This window comes from Microtus oregoni, unplaced genomic scaffold, assembly GCF_018167655.1.
Source record: "Microtus oregoni isolate MIOR12 unplaced genomic scaffold, Mior012 000011F_ref0000422, whole genome shotgun sequence".
NCBI classification, from domain to species: Eukaryota; Metazoa; Chordata; class Mammalia; order Rodentia; family Cricetidae; genus Microtus; species Microtus oregoni.
Window position 1 is genome coordinate 28,220,342 of NW_024543070.1, and position 20,182 is coordinate 28,240,523.

Consider the following 20,182-nt stretch of genomic DNA (forward strand, 5'->3'; position numbering starts at 1 on the left):
TGTGCCCTTTTCGTTTGTGCTAGCTAAATGACTGCTAGACTTACCCCTGTCACCTAGAGCTCAAGACAGGAAAAAAAGCTGATTCCATGTCTGCCACTTTTGACCAGAAAAGTGAAAGATCGCTCAAAAACCTCCTCTTTGAACTGTGTTTACATCAGTCTGCAGCCTGGATTGCAGAAGTCTTAAAAAGCAAGTGTTTAATAGGATACAGTGCTCTTTAGTTAAGAGAGTGTTCTGTCAAGGATGAAGAGGAAGGTGGGTTTGCATTAGCAGTCCATGTATAACCCAGCCTCCTCTTGGCTCATTCACAGTTTCTAGTGCCCAACCTATAGTAATGTCATAATAGATACTTATTAAATGATGGATTAATGAATGAATTAGATAAAACAACTCAAGAGACTATAAGACTATGACATTATAGCCTGGCTGTTTATGCAGAGTCCTAAAATAGCACCAAGAGCTCTGAAACCAGGTTGCTGCCTTTGCAAAGACCTCCCTGACAATCGTGCTTCAGAATCTTAATTGGGTAAGCCTTAACTGGGCATTATTGACCTGAAGGTTATCTTAGCTGAGTTTTATCAGAGCCTCAGCAATGCAAGTATTGACCCCTAGATAAGACAAATTTTAGAATTGTTTTTAATTGTGTGTACAGAAGAGTCTTCAGCACTTTATCTTTGGCTCCAGACTCTTAGAGACTCTTAGACCATACTCACCAAAAAGGTTTCAATAAACCACCTCCTCTGCCTTTTTCGAGGAAGAACTTTGAAGATGCTTTTGAGAATTGTCCTAGGAATTTCATACCATCACGCCACGACCCAGGTTTTTCCTCCACTATAGAACGTCCTCTCGAAGAAGACTTTAAGTAGATAAATTTGTACTCATTGCTTCAGAGTGCCAGTATTATTTTCATGTACCTTATTGGTGGGCTTCATGAGAAACCTTTTATTTGGCTGTATTTGCAACAGGAACTCAAGATTGTCAGCTTAGCAAAGACAAGTACCTGTTTCAAAATTAATACCCCTCCCTGCCCCTTTGTATCTTCTGTCCTATGCCCTTCCCAGATAAAGTACCTCAATGGTAGAGGGAAGAGTAGCATACAAGATTGTGTAGAAGTAGGCAGGTGACAAGAGACAGTGAGCAGCTCCTCCCCTACCTTGAGGTATAGACAATTCCGATGAAGAGTTTCTAGAAATTCAGTTCCTAAAACGGATTGTGTAATAGTAGAGTTTCTAGTGGGTTCCATTTTTAGTGTAGTTTAAAGAAATTTGTGGTTAGAGGAGAAAGCATTGAAAGTGGAGAGCTGTGTTACAGAACCCTACCTTGCGCTGGAATACATGATTTCCACGTTGCTGGTCTGCAGGGTTATTCCTGACTTTCTCTTTAGCTCCTCCCTCCAATCTTCACTATGTCCCCTTTTCATTCACTTCCTGTCCATTATCTTCTTTCTTGTTCCTTCCCATCTTCTGCCACCAAAGGTGGGGAGCAAAAGGAAAGAGTGAGTATGTATTTGTTGTGGGAAGATGCCCTCTGAAGTAGGTAGGCTGTTCTCCCCACCCCAGGAAAAGCCAACTTTATATTGGCTGAAAGAGAAAATAAAATATCAGCAAGTGAGTCATTGGCCAGGGCAGATAACCCACCTAAATATAGTACCCTGAAAACTTCACTAAATAGAGCTCACTGTGACAGGAGGCCCTGTCAGGACCATGGGTGCCTGGGACAGAAAGACCTGTAGCAAAGCTACCTTAAAGGCCAGGCAAGGACCCACCAGTCACTGTTAGAAGAATAGTGAATATTTAGTGTGTTTCATGAAATTTGGTTTACTTCACAATTTATATGCTGAGGTGAGTACTTGAAATATTTTATTTTGATAGTTTACTCTGATTTGTGAATTTTGACTAATTCTTTTAAAAAATTTAGCTCATTTAGTAAAGTACTGACACAGCATGAGGGCCTATATTTGATACCAGAACCCATGGGGGTGGGAGGAGCCAAGTGTGGTGGATGCACTTGTAACACTAATTCAGTGAGAGTCCTTGTATCAAAAAGCAAAAAGGTAGACAGCACCTGAAGAATGACACCCAAGGTTAGCCTCTAGCATCCATGGACATATAGGTTTATACTATGCGTTCTCTCTCTCTCTCTCTCTCTCTCTCTCTCTCTCTCTCTCTTCTCTCTCCCCCCCCCCACACACACATACACACTGCTTGTATAAAGTAATGTCTTTCTTGGTGAGACAAATATATTACATCAGCAAATGAGTAATTAGTACTACTGGAATTCTACTAGCCCTTTCTGCAGGTATCGCATAAACTGTTTATTAAGAATAGCTGGAAGAGCTGAGCATAGTGGTGCACTCTGCAATCCCAGCGATTCTGAAAGCTGAAGCAGAGGAATCAAGAGGTGGAGGGCCACCTGAGCTACAGAGCAAGGCACAGGCAAGCGTGTGTGTGCGCAAATATATGTATATGCATTTTTATGCGCTATATGTATGGTATACATATGTGTATAAATATATCTTACATACATGTATACACATATATCACATATGTGTGTTACATGTGTGTATATATTATATGCTATGTATGTGTGTGTTTATACATGTATAAATATGTATATATAAACTATATGTATGTATAAATGTGTATATATAAACTATGCCCCTACCATCCTGGTTTTTCTGCTGGTCCAAAATAAAAAAGGCTAGAAGTCTCAAGTTTGTGTTTCTCTGTCAGTAGATGGCACCAGCAGCCAAAATCTGTAAGTAGGTCTTAGCCTCTTAGAGCTACAGAAGTAATCATTTTTTTAATTGAAAAATTTCTTTTCCCACAATAGATTTTGTTCATGTTTTTCTCCTTCCCCAATTCGTCCCAGATTCTACTTACCTATCTACCCACCCAACTTCACATTCTTTTCCTTTTTCTGTCTGTTTCAAAAAACAAAACAAAGTAAGAAGCAGAAACCCTACAAAAATGAAAATCAAAACAATCAAAAGACTGATAAGACAAAAAAATGCCAAGGCAAAATGTAATGAAACAAAAAGTCTACAAAGATCCTATTGAGTTTGTTTTGTGTTGGCTAACTACTCCTGTGCTCAGGGCCTACCCTAGAGTGTGATTAATGTACCTTGTGAGATTCCACTTGTGAACACTGATTTTCCCTTTGTTAGCCAGTATCAATTACAGATGGCTCCTTGGCTAGAAATAGGACCCTGTGTCTACTTTCCCTTCTGAGTTCCCAGACACTGTCTAGCTTGAACCTGAGCAGGTCTTATGCGTGCTAGTACAGTCTCGATGAGTTCTTCAGTCCTATTGTATCTAGAAGACACTATTTCCTTGGAGTAATCCATCACCTCTGGTTCATACAATTTTTTTGACTCCTATTCTTCATAGTTCTCTGAGCCTTGGATGGGGGTGGGAGGCTGATGAAGATATTCCCTCTAAGACTGAGTGCTGCAAAGTCTCTTGTCTCTCCCTCCTTGCACATTGTCCAGTTGTGGTCTCTGATAATTCCCATTATCAAGCTGCAAGAGGAAGCTTCTCTGATATGGATTGAGCAAGGCACTGATCTATGGGTATAGTTGTGTGCCATTAGGAGTCATATGCATACTATGTTCCTTTAGCAGAATAAGTAGTGGGTATTCCTTTAGGTCCATAACCTGTCTAGACTTGGGTTCTTGGTCATCTTAGCAACATGAGGTACAGACTCCATCTCATTAAATCAAATCAAAAGGTTACTTCCATAACATTTGTGCCACTATTATACCAGTATATCTTGCAAAAGTCACTATTTTGTAAGTCACAAGGGTTTGTAGCTCCGTGGTATTGATGATAACTTTTTTTCTTCTAGTAGCTCTTTTCTGCTGACTCTCTCAGAAGTTAGAATCTTAACAATTCATAACTGCAGGTGTCCTATTGAAAGTCTCAAGAATGAACAGAAGACACTAAAATCAAGCCCTGCTCAAGCTAATATACTAAGTAGGAAATAAAACCTTAGAATCTCGTAAGTGTGATTGGGAAGTATTTGGTTTAAAAAATAAACACACACACACACATAACAAACAACAAGAAACAGAGAGGAAATTTAGAAACTTAATTCACTTCAATGAACACTGCTGTTCATTTTATAACTGACAGATGCTGCTTAAAATCACCTGTAGGCCTAAGTTTTCGCATACAATCTTGAAGATGTTACCATAACTTCTCAGTCTTCTTTTTTTCTATCAGGTTGTGCCTTCCCCACCTCAAGTGTTCTGTTGATTTCACCTTAGAGTGTATTCTTAAACCTAGATTAGCCATTTAAACGATAGTGCCCAAGGTCACTCAACTAATGGCTGAGTTGGAAAATGAACCCAGATTGTCCTGCTGCAGAACACCACACTTAGTATTTAGGACTGACAGTATGACCCAAAGTGAAGGATGTACATAGTGGTCGGTATCACACCTTATAAGGATCCACAAAGCCAGATGCTTGAAGTTGCTACTGTATTGTCTTTTTGCCTCCATAACCATGTCAGAAATTACTGGAAAAGATTCCAGAAAGAACCTGAAGAACTTAACCTCTCTCTGCAATTCAGGGATTTGGGTTAAGTAGAGAAGACTAATCAGGCCTGTACATAGATGTAAGTGAGTTAGATTTTAAGGCTTGCTCCTATTACTGCCCGAAAAAAACACTAAGCTGTTCCTTTATTATCCACACCTCCAGTTTGGGTGACGTTTTTTATCCATATGAAATACTTTTGTATATCCTATTGTAATCTTTGTGTTAAGAACTGTCAAAATAGATTCATGTTAGTAAATGCTGTGGAAATAACATACACGGCACACTTTTAAGGTGTATTCCTGTCCAATAATTTGTCTCAAAATACATGTACATGGATCTGCAGTTTATGGCAATCTGCTCTGATAATGTCACACTTTACTTGGAACATTCTCTTGCTACATCCTATTGTCCCCTCTTAGCTTTTACTCCCTTTGAACACCCTCTCCAGCTAACATATCATGACAAAACAGAGACCTAATCTGCTTTATTCGGACACACACAGAAACACACTGGTAACTGTTTGCTAGGCCCAGTACCTGTCTAGTAATTTTATAGGTTATCCAACTTCCTACATGGAGGATAAAGAAGATGGTTAACATTGTATGCAAAACTCTGAGACATTGCCTTCATCTGTTCTCCAAGCCCTGGCCTAACACCAAGCAATTTCTGATTCTAGAAAAACAACTGTGTAATGCCTGAAGATGTGAGAAACTTCTATTTGATGACCAATGGTTTTCATATGACATGGAGTGTGAAGCTGGATGGTAAGTCAGCCTCCTTGATGTTGGAGAACACTCTCCTGGTAGAGGTTAGGTGAGCAGCTCTGAAGGTCCTTGGAATTGTAAGATCTTTTCATCTATACTATTCTTGTGGGTCTCAAGTGTCAAATCCAGAAGCTGTGATCCCCTCCCCTCCAATGCTAATCAATGCTATCAGTGCTTTCCCTACACTTACAGTGTTTGAGCCTGAGTTGTCCTGATCTAGAAGCCCAGTTTAGAGACTTCTTGCTAGAGGAAAATAATTAGTCACCACATAGAGAACCCAACCGACTCAAACATAAAGCATCTGAGAACTTTGTAGCTACAGCAGTACTTTCTACTTTCCTTGAAACAGCTGACCAAGCTCCAAATGTCATTCTTACCACTGTGCAACTTTAAGACTCTAACTCTCAAACCAGGGCTTCTCTTTTTTTACATCAATCACCTCAGCCTACATCACCAAACACCTATGTCCAGGCTTTTATCTAAGCCATGTATCTATACCTAAACATTTGCATTGCAGATGTAGAAGCCCAGCTTGTTACATGCCAGAGATATCAGATAGTATGTAAAATGTGAAAGGTGGTAGACCCTACATATATATATGAAAATTCTTCAAAAAGTTCATAAGTTAGGAAGTCCTGAAGTACCCTTTGGGAGCCCAGCATGTGCCTGGTACAGTCTTACCAGATGTGACCTCAAAGAAGCCTTCATTTCTTTATACTCTAGCTACATCTCTACATGTTCTTGGGCTTAGGGAAGCACCTATAGCTCCCCACTGCTGTTGATAAGGAGGAGTGACTTCTGTTACACAGAGAAGCCACACAACTGACTTATCTCTTCCATATCTTTGCCTTCTGCTAGCACATCTGAGTTGACTTTTTTGATGATTTCTAAAACTTCTGTATCTTGTACCTAGCCAGAGGTACTTTTTCTAGATTATTAATGAATGTATGATATTAGCTTTTACCAAAATCATTCTATTCAGTGGACTAAAATCCTTGTTCATACTTGTAATATCTTCTTCTGTTACTTTATTTCTCAATCACGGTCTTTTTATCCCCATTACTAAATGGCTTAATGCAGTGACAGAAAAGGCAACAGAGCTGAAGAGATGACTGGGTGGTTAAGAGCATTTACTGTTCTTCCAGAGAGTCTAAGTTTGGTTCTTAAGCATCCATGTAACTCATAATCACCTGTAAATCCAGCTCTATGGGACCCAGTGACTCTTCTGGCCTCCATGAGCATCCATACATATGCCAAACACTTGCATACACATAAAAATTAATTAAAGGTAGTAGAGGTGGCCTTTAATATTTACTTTAGTGATCTTTCCTGGTATTCCATGATCTGTATTCCTTTGCTCATTCTAGCCTTCTAGATTTCTGAGTTTTTGTTTGCCACTCTTTATTCATCATCTTATATCAACAGGGTTCTATTATGGCTCAGTGGTTAAGAGCACTGCCTGCTCTTCCAAAAGTCCCAAGTTCAATTCCTAGCAACTACATGGTAGCTCACAATCATTTGTCATGAGATCTGGTGCCCTCTTGAGGGAGAGACCTGGTCAGCAGTCCTCATCAATTAGACCATGAAACCCAATATGGACAAGTTCAACAGAATCACCATATATAGGCTGCCTATGTGTGCTTCAGCATTGCCAGGGCATAAATTTCATTTTCATTTCTATATAATATAAGGCAATATGTAGTATGCGGTTTCTTAGTTATACCCTGTTCATAAAAGACCAGACCCAACAAACAAGAAGGGTGCTAAGTTCTCTATATCAAGGGAAAATGACAAATGGAAGGAGAGCTATTTTCCATCATGAAGGTTTATAATTTTTTAAAAAAAAGTGTCTATTACATAAAGCCACGATTCCATTGGAAACTTTAGTTCTTACCAGGCAATGGTGGCATGTGCTTTAATCCCAGTACTCAGGGGGCAGAAGCAGATGGATCTATGTGAGTTCAAGGCCGCCTTGGTCTACAGAGTGAGTTCCAGGACAACCAAGAACATCTAAGGCTACAAAGAAACCCTATCTCCCACAAAACAAAAACAAACAAACAAACAAAAAGGAAGTAGTTCTAGCTAATATAAGGGAATTGAGTGAGAATATGTTTTAAGTCATTTAGTCTTCAGAGTTACTGAGTAAATTTTCTAGCCCTTGTGAATATCCCATTAAAAACTTTTCAACGGTGCCATAATAAACATGGTTAGAACTGCTCATCATCCTGGGAGCCCAGTTCCTCAATTTGTTTGCATAAAAAGCTAGTGTGTGGGGCATATATAGTGAATGTTCCTCTTCTGTGACCCTCTCTCAGGCTCCTCAGCCATGGAGCCACTCTCAGTGGGTTTATTGGGTTAGCCAAGCAAAATCACTTATGGTCACCATTGTCTAACCTACCACTTGTCATTCTTTTTGTTCCCATAGAACACATCATTCCACTGGGAAGCATGGTGATTAATGGTATTTCAAAACTGACTCAGCTCATCCAGTCTTCTCTGTATTCACTTCCTAATGCACCAACTCTGGCAGACCTAGAGGATGATGACGAAGGTACCTGGTTAGAACTTAGCCCTCTTGGCTCACTTTTTTGATTCAGAGAACTATAGGAACATGCTGTAGAATTGTCTTCCACTAAACTGCAACTCTTTTCATCCATAGCTTCTGGAAATAAGATAGAAACAGAAGAAAACAAATATCAACAAACAAAAATTTCATGAAGGAAATTCTAGGGTTGTGTCTTTTATTTTTTTTTTTCTTGTACCCATTTTAGTGACAGTGATGTAGTAATGGAGGCACTTAATAAGTAGTTACTGCAGGAATCAGTGTTATGGATTAAAATTCACTCAATTCAGAGGCCAGCCATGGTAGCACAGGCTTATAATGTCAGTACTTGGGAGACTGTAGCAGGAGAATCATGCATTTGAATTCAGCCCACTACATAGTGTGACCCTTTCTAAAATAAGAGGATTCAAGAAATAGGGAAGTCTAAATACAGCTACTTTTCTCCCCATTCCGAGCTCTAATCACTTTGCCACTTGAGAATGAGATGGCTTACAGACCGAATAACTGGAAGAGACCAAGAGCAGAGATGGCACGTAAGGAGTTCTTTAGTCAGAACTGTGTTTAACTGCTATGACAGAGTCAGTTATACCGTCTTCTGAAGTAGAAATCCGAGACTAGACAGACCATTGTAGCCTGATTGAGATAGGCAGTCTTCAGGCTTCCTGCAGTACTAGCCTCTTGGGATATAGTGTTGTGTTTTGATTTTCGTTGTGGTTGAGATATATATAGGCTCTACCTATGGGCTTCAAGTCTCTGCTCCTGGGGAAGAAGAAAAGACAAGGTAGGGGAAAGGATCTTGGCAAAATCTACCATTTTTCCCTTATCAGAACAACCATGTTCTCCAAAGCCATTGACCAGAGCATTGTTAAAGCAGGGGAATCTTGAGGGTATTTTGATTTGTAAAGAATTATTTCTTCCAGTGGAATTGGGAATTAAGAAAAGGAAAACAACTTGTTTCTAAGCCTTGAAGGTTTACCAAAGTCCTTGTAAGGGTAATAATGTAAGGCTTTACTCATAACCAGTTGATCAAGAAATAATAGTACCAGAATGGTCAAGGGACAGACTGGTTAAGTCATGGGTACTGGAAAAAAAGAGACTGTTACTCAGAGAGCTATAGGATCACCAAGGATAGGGAGATTGGTTACATTGGCTTAATACATGTATGTTAAGTCTTCTCTAAAAGGCAAAGAAGTAGTTAAATAGACAGGCTAGGGTTATACTCTCCTTGAGATTAGAAGACATGAATCAGATTAGAGAAGATATTTTCACACAAGACTTGAACAAGGAATAGGGACCACAGTGCCTATATACCTATGGATATAAAAAACACTCAGCCTTCTGGTTTCTGCTGGGTGTATGCATTTTACAGTAGTCTAGACTTCGGTATCACTATAGGACGTGAGAAAGAAACATGTTAAGTAAACACTAGTAAAAGAGAATGTTTTGGTGCTAGAGAAATGCCTCGGTGGTAGTTAAGGATGCTCTTACAGAGAACTGAAGCTCCTAGCACCCACATCATCAGGAAGCTCACATATGCATCTGTAATGCTAGTTTCAGGGATTCAAATGCTCTCTGCAGGCACCTGCATGCAAGGGGTGCACATAAAATTATACAGTCATACACACAAGGGAAGTAAGTTGGTTTGGGGGCTAGGGAGATAGCCCAGCAGGTAAGAGCACTTTTTCTGGTAGGGGCCTTGGTTTGCTTCCTAGCACCCACATGCTAGGCTCACAACCAACTTTAACTTCAGTTCTTGTAACGGCGTAAACGAATGCAGACAGATTGTAAAAATATATATACAGCTTTAATGGCGAAATAGACTTACAGAACCACCATTCCAGCGGAGACCAGGAAAGCAGAAGAAGCTGCTGGGAGCATGCTCGCCAAATTTATAGGCAGACATTAGCCCGAGGTGAACATGCCCCCTAAGGGGCGGGACTTATCCCTACATCTCCCCTTTTTGTCTAAATAAGACAGAACTAAACCAAATACAACTATATACAATAATAACAAATAATAAATATAACAAACAATATTGAGAACAAAAGTTTTGCTAAACATTCTATATCAAGGAGTCTAAATAATGTAGAGAGTAACTACAATTATATAATCTTCAACTCCGTCAAAGATCTGAGAAGGGAATAAATACTACTTTACAAACGAGATATATCCAAAATGTGCAACAATTGACAGAGACAACTGACTACCTGGGCAATCACCCAAAAGTCTCGTTTGCAATGTTGAGTCAACCAACTTTGGCTAAGGCCTAACATAACTGACATACCATTATTAAAGGCAAGGAACTTTCCAAAACTATCTTACCCTGTCTTGGCAGGATATGACAGTCCTGTTTTATCCATTGATGCACGCTCTGTATCTCTGTCAGTGGTTGAGGTATGGGCATTTCTTTGTCCAAAGGCCAGTTCTGCCAAATAGAAAGGCTCCAGGTGGAGTGTCTTTGGTGCTCAACATTCTCTCGGGAATAGAGCCATGTTGCCAGGAGCAATTGTGTCTCCCTATCACGAAACTCTGAGTTAGATTAAAGGCCATTTTCTACAGCTCTTTGAAGAGGTTGAAGATTATCTATCTATACTGAGTATAATCTCTATATATCTAGAGAACTTGATTAGTCTAATTATAAATGACAAACTTAGATGACTATTAATCTATATAACTCTCAATATCTATCTAACTTAAAGACTAAGACAATAAACAACTGTGTAACAAATGAGGATAATGACCTCCAAATATAAACACTGTACAAATATACATTGCAATATGGTAAATATATATCAATACACAAACATTATATAAGTATCTTAATCAGAGGTAGAAATGTACACTGCAATATGGTAAATATATACAATGTATATTTATCAGTACAATATATGTCAATACATAAAAAATGTTTTAAACAGAGATAGAAACATGCATGCATACAATAGTAAATATAATTTAACTTTGTATCAATATATAAGAATCGATACCAATATATTTGTCTAAAAGCAGTAACTCACAATTATAAATCTATTATCCCATCATTCCCTCTTTTTTTTTCAAAATGATCCCTGAGCTTATAAAATTCCTCCCCCAACCTCCTAACCCCTAAATGATGTCCCTAAACCCAGGGTTAAACTTAACTGGGAGAGGGGACGTCGTCCTCTAGAATTACTTCCAGCTGTCATGGGGGCGACGTTCTTTCTGGGGGGTTCCTGTGAAAGTAAAATGATGGTTAAATTTCAAGATCAATGTCTTTTAAAATTGCAAATAGTCTCTGAGTATTTTGTGGAGGTCTGGCCAGAATGTTGTACAAGATGTGCACCATTTTAGCTAACCAAGTTGGGATCATCTTGTGCAGTTGGTATCCAAAACAGGTCTTATAGTAGCGCTATCAGTATCATGACTTCATATCAACCAGGTAGAGTTTTTGTTGTGGGGCCCCATCTTCTTCCTGGAAACTTCAAATGTCACTTCAGGAAAAACTCATTGTTCATTGTGAAAAACTTAAATATTAATCATACAGACATATATAGACATACATATATATATTCAATGAAAGGCATGATAAATATATTCAATGAAAAGTATGATAGATATGAAGAAAAGCAAAGATGTTTTCTAAACTCATATTTCTTTCTGTCCCATATCATGGCTCTTGACATGAGACAGAAACTCCAGAAACTCTGGGTTTTTCTCTTACTAACAGGCTTGGAATTGGAGAGGGACTGAGCCAGAGTCCAACTTCAAAACCAGCTCTACATATTTATAAAGAAATGTTTAATAAGACATATATATATATATATATAAATTAATACTTACAAAATGTGTCCATCCATCAGTAATTAAATATTCAGGGTCCCTCAATTTCTTTGAAGATGAGTATTTTCCTGTGGAGATAAGAAAAGAACCCTGCCTCCAACCTACCTGTATTTCTTACCATCAGTATGCTCGCCATCCTTATGAAAGAATTGTTATTTATCTTTTCCAAGTGGCTTCTCTTCTTCAAACCGAACTTTTATTAATTTTGATGGTATCCACAATTTTTCCTCACCTGTGGAGATAAGAGCAAAACCCCTTCCCCAACGTAGCATATCTCTTGGCTTTCATTGTGAGGTCAGCACATCCTTGAAATAAACTGGTTGATTTAGTTCAGTAGACTTTTCCATTATCCAATGTCTTTCTACAGCCGTTGTTCCCTTCTCATTAGCGTTGAGAAAATTCAAGGTTAACAAAGCATTATGTAACCTATTTCTGGGGGTGTTTTCCACCCCTTTCTGTTTGTTCAACATATTCTTTATAGTTCAATTTGATCTTTCTATGACTGCTTGACCTGTAGGATTGTATGGTATACCTGTAACATGCTTGATATTGTAATAATCAAAAAACCGTTTCATTTTCCTAGAGACATAAGCAGGACCATTATCTGTCTTTATTTGTGTAGGTATATCCATGATAGCCATAACTTCTAATAAATGAGTGATTACTGAATCAGCTTTTTCTGAACTTAAAGCAGTTGCCCACTGAAAGCCTGAATAAATGTCAATGGTGTGATGAACATATTTTAATTTGCCAAATTCTGTAAAGTGGAACACATCCATCTGCCAGATTTCATTCCTTTGAGTGCCCTTTGGATTAGCCCCTGCAGGCAGTGGCGTTTGGTTATAGAAAGAGCAAGTAGGGCATTTCTTTACAATCTCCTTAGCTTGTTGCCATGTAATTGAAAACTCTTTCTTCAAACCTTTGCTATTAACATGATGTTTTTTTATGAAATTCAGAGGCTTGTAGCACACTACCAATCAATAATTGATCAATTTCTGCATTACCTTGTGCTAGAGGACCTGGCAGACCCGTATGGGATTGGATGTGTGTTATGTACATAGGGCAAAGCCTGTTCCTGATCAAATCTTGAACCTGGAGGAACAATGAGGTTAGTTCTGTATCATCAGGTATAAATTCAGCAGTTTCAATATGTAAAATAACTCTTTCTGCGTATTGTGAATCAGTGACTATATTAATAGGTTCTTTAAAATCCCTTAGCACCATAAGAATGGCATATAATTCCGCCTTCTGGACAGAATTATAAGGACTTTGTTCCACCTTACCCAAGTCTTCTGATTTGTAACCTGCCTTCCCTAATTTATTGGCATCAGTATAGACTGTACGGGCTCCAGTTATTGGAGCATCACGGACGATTCGAGGAAGAATCCAAGAGGTTCTCTTTATGAAGTTAAGCCTCTTGCTTTTTGGACAGTTGTTATTAATGTCTCCCAAAAAAATTAGCACAAGCTCTTTGCCATGGTTCATTATCTTCCCATAATTTCTTTAGTTCATCAGCAGTGAAAGGCACTATAATTTCTGCTGGGTCTATGCCTGCTAGTTGACGAACTCTCAGCTTGCCTTTTATAATTTACTCAGAGACTTTTTCCACATAAGTTTTCAGTTTCTTACTTGGTTTATGTGGTAAAAAGATCCATTCCAAAATAATATCGTCTCTCTGCATTAAAATTCCTGTAGGAGAAATTTTTGATGGTAGTATGACAAGAATACAATCGAGTTCTGGATTCACCCTGTCCACATGTGCCTGTTGTAATTTTTCCTCAATCATTGTCAGTTCCTTTTCTGCTTCAGCTGTTAATTCTCTGGGACTGTTTAAATCTTTATCACCATCCAAGGTTTTGTTCAAATGAATTATTAGATCAGGTGTTATTTCAATAGCTGGTCATAGACTGGAAATGTCTCCTAACAGTCTTTGAAAGTCATTAAGAGTCTGTAGGCGATCTCCTCTCCTAATTTGTGCTTTTTGTGTCTTAATTTTTTGCAAACCTATTTTATAACCTAAATAATTAACAGAATCTTCCTTCTGAATCTTTTCAGGAGCGATTTGCAATCCCCATTTAGGTAAAAGTGTCTTTATTTCTTCAAACAGTCTGTTCAAGGTATCCGTGTTTGAATCGGATAACAATATGTCGTCCCTGTAATGGTATACTATAGATTTGGGAAATTTCTTGCGTATTATTTGCAATGGTTGGTTCACAAAATATTGGCACAGGGAGGGGCTATTTAACATACCCTGGGGGAGAACGGTCCAGTGGTACCTCCTCGAAGGTTGAGAATTGTTATAAGTAGGCACTGTGAAGGCAAATTTTTCTCTATCTTCTTTTTGCAAAGGTATAGTGAAAAAACAATCCTTTAAATCAATAACTATGAGAGGCCATCCTTTTGGTAATAAAGAGGGCAATGGAATTCCAGATTGCAGAGGGCCCATAGGTTGAATAACCTTGTTGATGGCCCTGAGATCTGTCACCATTCTACATTTACCTGATTTTTTCTTAACCACAAATACAGGAGAATTCCCAGGGCTGGTAGATTCTTCTATATGTCCAGCATCTAATTGTTCTTGTACCAGCTGTTCTAAAGCCTGTAACTTTTCCTCAGCTAAAGACCATTGCTTTGTCCATATTGGTTTCTCAGTCAACCATTTTAGAGGCAAGGCTGTTGTTATCTCTGAAGGGACATCAATTGCTTGTTCTTGTACAGCCCGAATGGCCGGTTTTCTCCATTTGTGATATCTTTTAATATTATTCTCAGAAATATAGGCTCTAGAAGTAGCAGGAATGTTAATTTCGGTATTCCATTGTTGTAATAGGTCATGACCCCATAAATTCTTTGTGATATTGGCTACATATGGCCTTAATTTTCCTATTTGTCCCTCTTGCCCTATACATTCAACCCATCTCCTGCTCTGCCTTACTCGAGATAGGGTTCCAATTCCCAGGAGCTGAACATTTACATTCTGAAGAGGTCAATACGGATGCCAAGATTCTGGGGTAATGATACTTACATCTGCACCTGTGTCCTGCAGGCCAGTAATAAAAATGCCATTTACACACACTCTCAGTTTAGGTCTTTGATCATTTATAGAAGTTTGCCAAAACACACGTAACTTATCTTTCTGATCATTATTGCTTGTAACAGTAGGCATGGGGCTTCCTAATTGTCCTGACGAGGCACATTCTCTGCAGAAACTGGAAATGACTGAACCATGTTTGCCCTGGGGGCCTGTGAGGCCCCCCCTCACGTTTCCCATCTGTATCAGGTTTCCTTGTCTATCTCTTGTAGACCTGCATTCATTCGTCCAATGTCTGCCTTTTCCACATCTTCTACATAAACCTGAAGGCTGAGTCCTCCTATTTCTGTTATTTCTAGAAGATGCATTATTATTATTATTTATGAAAGATGCATTATTATTATTATTATTTCTGAAAATCTGTTGTCTACAATTCCTTTTCATATGACCCATTTTGCCACAATTAAAACATTTGGTATTCTGGTGTCTCCTTTTACCATTGGAAATTGCTTCTTCTACCCATGCTTCAGTGCCATAATCAAATGTATCAACATTGAGTGTATGCAAGACCCATTCTTCCAAGGGCGCTGATCTGAGCTTTAAAGGGCCCAACATCCTTTTGCATTCCACATTTGCATTTTCATAAGCCAAAGACTCGATCATTATACGTCTTGCTTCTGGGTCAGATATCCCTATTTGTACAGCCTTAGTTAATCTTTGTAAAAAGTCACTAAAGGGTTCTCTCTGACCCTGTTTAACTCTGACAAATGATTCCATTCTCTGTCCTGGGTCTTGTACCCTGTCCCAAGCCCTTAAGGCTGCTGTAGTACACATGGAGAGTGTGTTTTCATCTAAATTAGCTTGTTCCTGAGGGTCGGAAAAGAGCCCTTCACCTAGAATTTTATCTAGGGAAATGTCAATTCCCTTTGCTTTTTCCTGCTGTTCTAAGAGTCTAGCCTCTTGCCTGAATAAGCATTTCCATTTCAATTGCGGTCCACTCTCAAGTACCGCAGAGCTCAGCTGGAGCCAATCCGAGGGGGTTGCTCTGCTTGTCGTGGCCCAAGATCTTAGAATCTCTTTAACAAAAGAGGCTTGCATCCCAAAAGTCATGACAGCCTGTTTTATTTCCTTGAGATCATTCATTCGGACAGGCTCCCATGTATCCTCCTTGATGACCCTAGGGTTTCTGGAACCAATCACCTTCTCTGTTGTTATTACTGGAAAGGCAGGTAGAGCTGTAGGTAGAGCTTTGTGGAAATTGTCCCGGAGAGATTTACCCACAGATGTAGTTAAAATTTGCCTTTTTACCCTTTGCTCTCTTCATCAGAATTTTGAAATTCCTAAGTCTTTTCAATTCTATTCACCATTGCCTTCTGCAATGTCTGAATCTCCTGTCCAGAATTATGTTCCAACGCCTTCATTGAGGATTCTAAAGTATGAAGTTTGTCCGTTAGAGATAACATCTCATCTTTGGACATAATTTTTATGGCATAAACCGTGCCTTCTTGTATTGACAATCTTTCCGTCAATCTGTCATAAGCTTTAGACAAAATCCGATTGTCACATTCAGCAGTTTTGATTCTCTCAGTTAATGTTTCATTTCCTACAGAAAGGGACTGAAGCTTACGATCCAAATCAGCTGTTCCCTCTTCCATAGTAATGAATTTCTCCTTAACATCAGCCTGGAGAACTTCAAACTGATTCTTGAGAAGATTGTTGTCATTCTCAATTGTTTTTAAGCGTTCAATCTCTGCCTTAAGAATCCTGGATTCGTCTCGTAAAGACTTTATCATATTTCTATTATCAAACATTTAGTGCCAAAGAAAACTATGAATCCCAGAAGGATCCATAGATGTGGGGTGATAGACACCTCTTGTAAAATCTCCCACATGGTACAATTAAAAAAACTGTTAAATCCTTGAACAGTAACATGTTCAGACATTTTATTTATAAAAGAAAATTTTTTTACCTGCAATGATCGGTTCCTGCCAGTGATGGTCTCTGTGTTTTTGGAGCCTGTCCTAGAACTAGCTCTTGTAGACCAGGCTGGCCTCGAACTCACAGAGATCTGCCTGTCTCTGCCTCCCAAGTGCTGGGATTAAAGGCGTGCGCTACCACTGCCTGGCCGGCCTCAAACTCACAGAGATCCGCCTGCCTCTGCTTCCCAAGTGCTGGGATTAAAGGCGTGAGCCACCACCGCCTGGCTGGCCTTGAACTCACAGAGATCTGACTGCCTCTGCCTCCCAAGTGCTGGTATCAAAGGCGTGTGCCACCACCGCCTGGCCAAGTCACTTTGTATCAGACCAAATCTGCCGCTGTGGCAGCTTTTGTTGCAAAACCGCAGGTACTTGAGCTTCTGCTTATTCAGGCAGTGGGATTCCGCTGCAAACTTAGCCAAGGCAGGCAGAATGAGCCTGTGTGGCCGAGTGTGTCTCGAACTCTGCACTGGGGCCGGAGTCACGAACTAAAAAACAGCACCCAGGAGGGTGCTGTGTTAGCTAGCAGGCTACCCGCTTGAGTCGGGGGCAAAATAGCCCGACGTTGGACGCCAAAAATGTAACGGCGTAAACGAATGCAGACAGATTGTAAAAAGATATATACAGCTTTAATGGCAAAATAGACTTACAGAACCACTGTTCCAGCAGAGACCAGGAAAGCAGAAGAAGTGGCTGGGAGCAGGCTCGCCAAATATAAAGGCAAACATTAGCCCGAGGCAAACACGCCCCCTAAGGGGCGGGACTTATCCCTACAAGTTCTCAGGACCTAATGTCTTCTTCTGAACTCTGCAGACACCAGGGCATGTGTATGGTACACAGACACACATTCAGGAAAAATACTAATAAAAATAAACTAAAACCAATAAATCTGAGTTCTTTTTGATCTTTAGAAGAAAGTATCTACAGATTTGAAAGGATTCATCCAAAATGGGGAGAGAGAGAAGGAGAGAGGGAGGGAAGGAAGGAAGGAAAGAAGAAAAAAAGAAAAGACATTTGTACACCCTGATTACTGGGGAGAGGGTGACAAGCTTTTATACTTGTGAAGAAATGATAATCATGCTAACACACTAATCGAGTTTCTTGTGTGTGATAGTGGAAATTAGAAAATGGTGAGAAACATTTAGTGGTTACGGGGGGGGGGATAATGAAAACTGAAAGTCCTGTATATGCAAAGTAAATGTACCTTTTGGGTTATAAGAAGAAAGTCATAATTTCTAGGACTGTTGCATATAACTTGAAGAAAATACAAGGAACATTTTTCAAACATTTATCCTATTTTAGTTAAACCTAAAATTATAAAGAGAAGCTAACTTAAAGTCTTGTAGGTTAATTTGTAGCCCATTCCGTGAAACAATATCAAGTCATAGATCCCAATTCTTCAGTGTAACCTCCTTCTCAAGTTGCAGTTTGAATTGGCTAAGATGAGATCTTGCTGGAACAGGGCAAACGCTATAAAAAGAAGAAATTTGGAGACAGGCACATGTAAGAAGAGTGCCATTTGAAGATAAAGGCAAAGTTAGGGGTGATTTTTCTGCAAGCCAAGAGCATGTGCATGCACACACACACTTGAGCAAGAAATGAAAAGCTAGAAGAGCAGCTGGAACAGATTCTTCCCCACAGCCCTCAGGTGGAGTGACTTCTAGGCCCTTGGATTTCAAACTTGTGCCCACCAAGTCTATGAGACAAGAAAACCGTTTAGGTCACTGAGTTGGTGGTACTTTATAACCGAAGCCCTCACAAACAGTGGTTTTTGTTCCTCGAGGAGAATGGAGACAAAGCTGGCATTGCAAAAGGTTTCCTTTATTGTAGTAATGAAGTCTTACACCTTATCGGGGGCAACAGTGCCTTAATGTATCAGTTTTCTATGCCTAACAGATTACCACAAATTTAATGAATTGAAACTACACAAATCCATTGTTGGTTTTGTTTATCAACAGTTTCCATGAGTTAAGAATTCACCTACAAGGTAGCTGAGTTCTCTTCTTAGCTAAACGCCCTGGCACTTTTTGATTAAAGTAGTCATATGGTTCTAATTATGTGAGAAAAAAATAAGTTAACTATTTATTCATCTAAAGTAACAACAGAGAGAGTGGCTCTTGAAAAGTTATCTGGGAATGAATAGAATTCCAGTCTGGCTTGTGGTTATAACAGAGCCACAGGTATGCCCAGAAGAGTTCCAGGAAGGAGGGGCTTTGAAAGACAAAATGAAGTTCACATAAGTTGCCTTGAAACAGGTTGAAGGCCATTGCAGACTTGGTGTTAACCATTGATAGAGATAGCCATTGAAATTCTCTATTGAATTTTTGCACTCTTAAAGAATTTATTTTTAAAAATTAATACAGAAAAATGTAATATATGTAAAATGAAGGGAGTGTGCAAATAAAGCATGCTTGAGATGCATGTAGATGGTATAAGAAGAACACCTTTGAATTTGAGGAAACCTTTTTAATAGTTTGTACCTCGGATACAAGCATAAGCTTCCCACTTCTTTATGACCTACCAACTCCAATTTGGGGAGGACAGTGACTTAAGTAACTTTGATACAGTAAAGGAATAAAACACTATATTGGCATCTCCAGTCTAAAAGGGGAGGAAAAGGAAGAAAACATAAAATGAGAAACATAATGGAATAAAATGAAATAGATCAATCATTGTAATAAGTAATACTAAATTGAATCTCCCTTTTGAAAAAATTCTATTAGACCAAAATAAAAAGCAGGACTTACCTGCATCCTACTTTTTAGGAGCACATTTAAACTGGTGAAGATACTTCCTCTTGAGGTAATGGCAAGTGGGTGATTGAGAACAGCCTTCCTGCTGAAGCTGCAAAGTGGGACAGCATTTAAAACTCATCTTCCTAAAAACATCTAAGAGCTACCAACATGATGAAGAAAAACATCAAAGCAATGTCTGGAAGAAGCTAGAGAATACTTACAGTGAAGACTGGCTTTGCCCAGGGTGCACTGTCCTTATTCACAAGAGACAGTATGCAACTGAAAAACTGAACATGTACCCATTACTGAGCCAAAAGAGAAGATGGATTTCAGGGCCTGTGAAAGGTGGTCCCCATTAAAAAACCACTCTACTCTTTGGGTTGGCACTGCAAAAGGCTGTAACCAAGGAGGCAGCATGAACTAGAAGAAACAACTCTTCACATGGATTGAAGCTCAAGTGTGAGTCATCTGTATATTGAAGCAGCCAGAGAGTTCACAGAAAATGTTAAACCCCAAAATTATATTAAATTAATTCTAGTTTTTTCATTGAAATTAATGTTCTATTTAATATAATTGTATTTTGCAATGGATTTGTAATTTCTAAAAAAAGTCACTTAATTCTACAATAAAAATTAATATTTCTGTTATCTAGAGTCATCTCTCTGATCAGGTGTCACATAAACATGGTAAATGAGAAATGTGATTGTCAGCAAATGGGCCAACCTTTCTGTAGTTATTTCTTTTATGCTAACTTTTTT

At 39.1% G+C, this 20,182-nt stretch overlaps 1 protein-coding gene across 1 annotated transcript in view; it reads left to right on the forward strand.

The window, feature by feature from the left end:
• LOC121453472 (tubulin polyglutamylase complex subunit 2-like) overlaps positions 1 to 20,182 on the forward strand; it is a 59,347-nt gene that overhangs the window by 24,147 nt on the left and 15,018 nt on the right. Inside the window, exons 3-4 of the mRNA XM_041660277.1 lie at positions 5,216 to 5,303; positions 7,729 to 7,854. Of these exons, the coding sequence (XP_041516211.1) occupies positions 5,216 to 5,303; positions 7,729 to 7,854 (214 nt within the window). The remainder of the gene's footprint in view (positions 1 to 5,215; positions 5,304 to 7,728; positions 7,855 to 20,182) is intronic.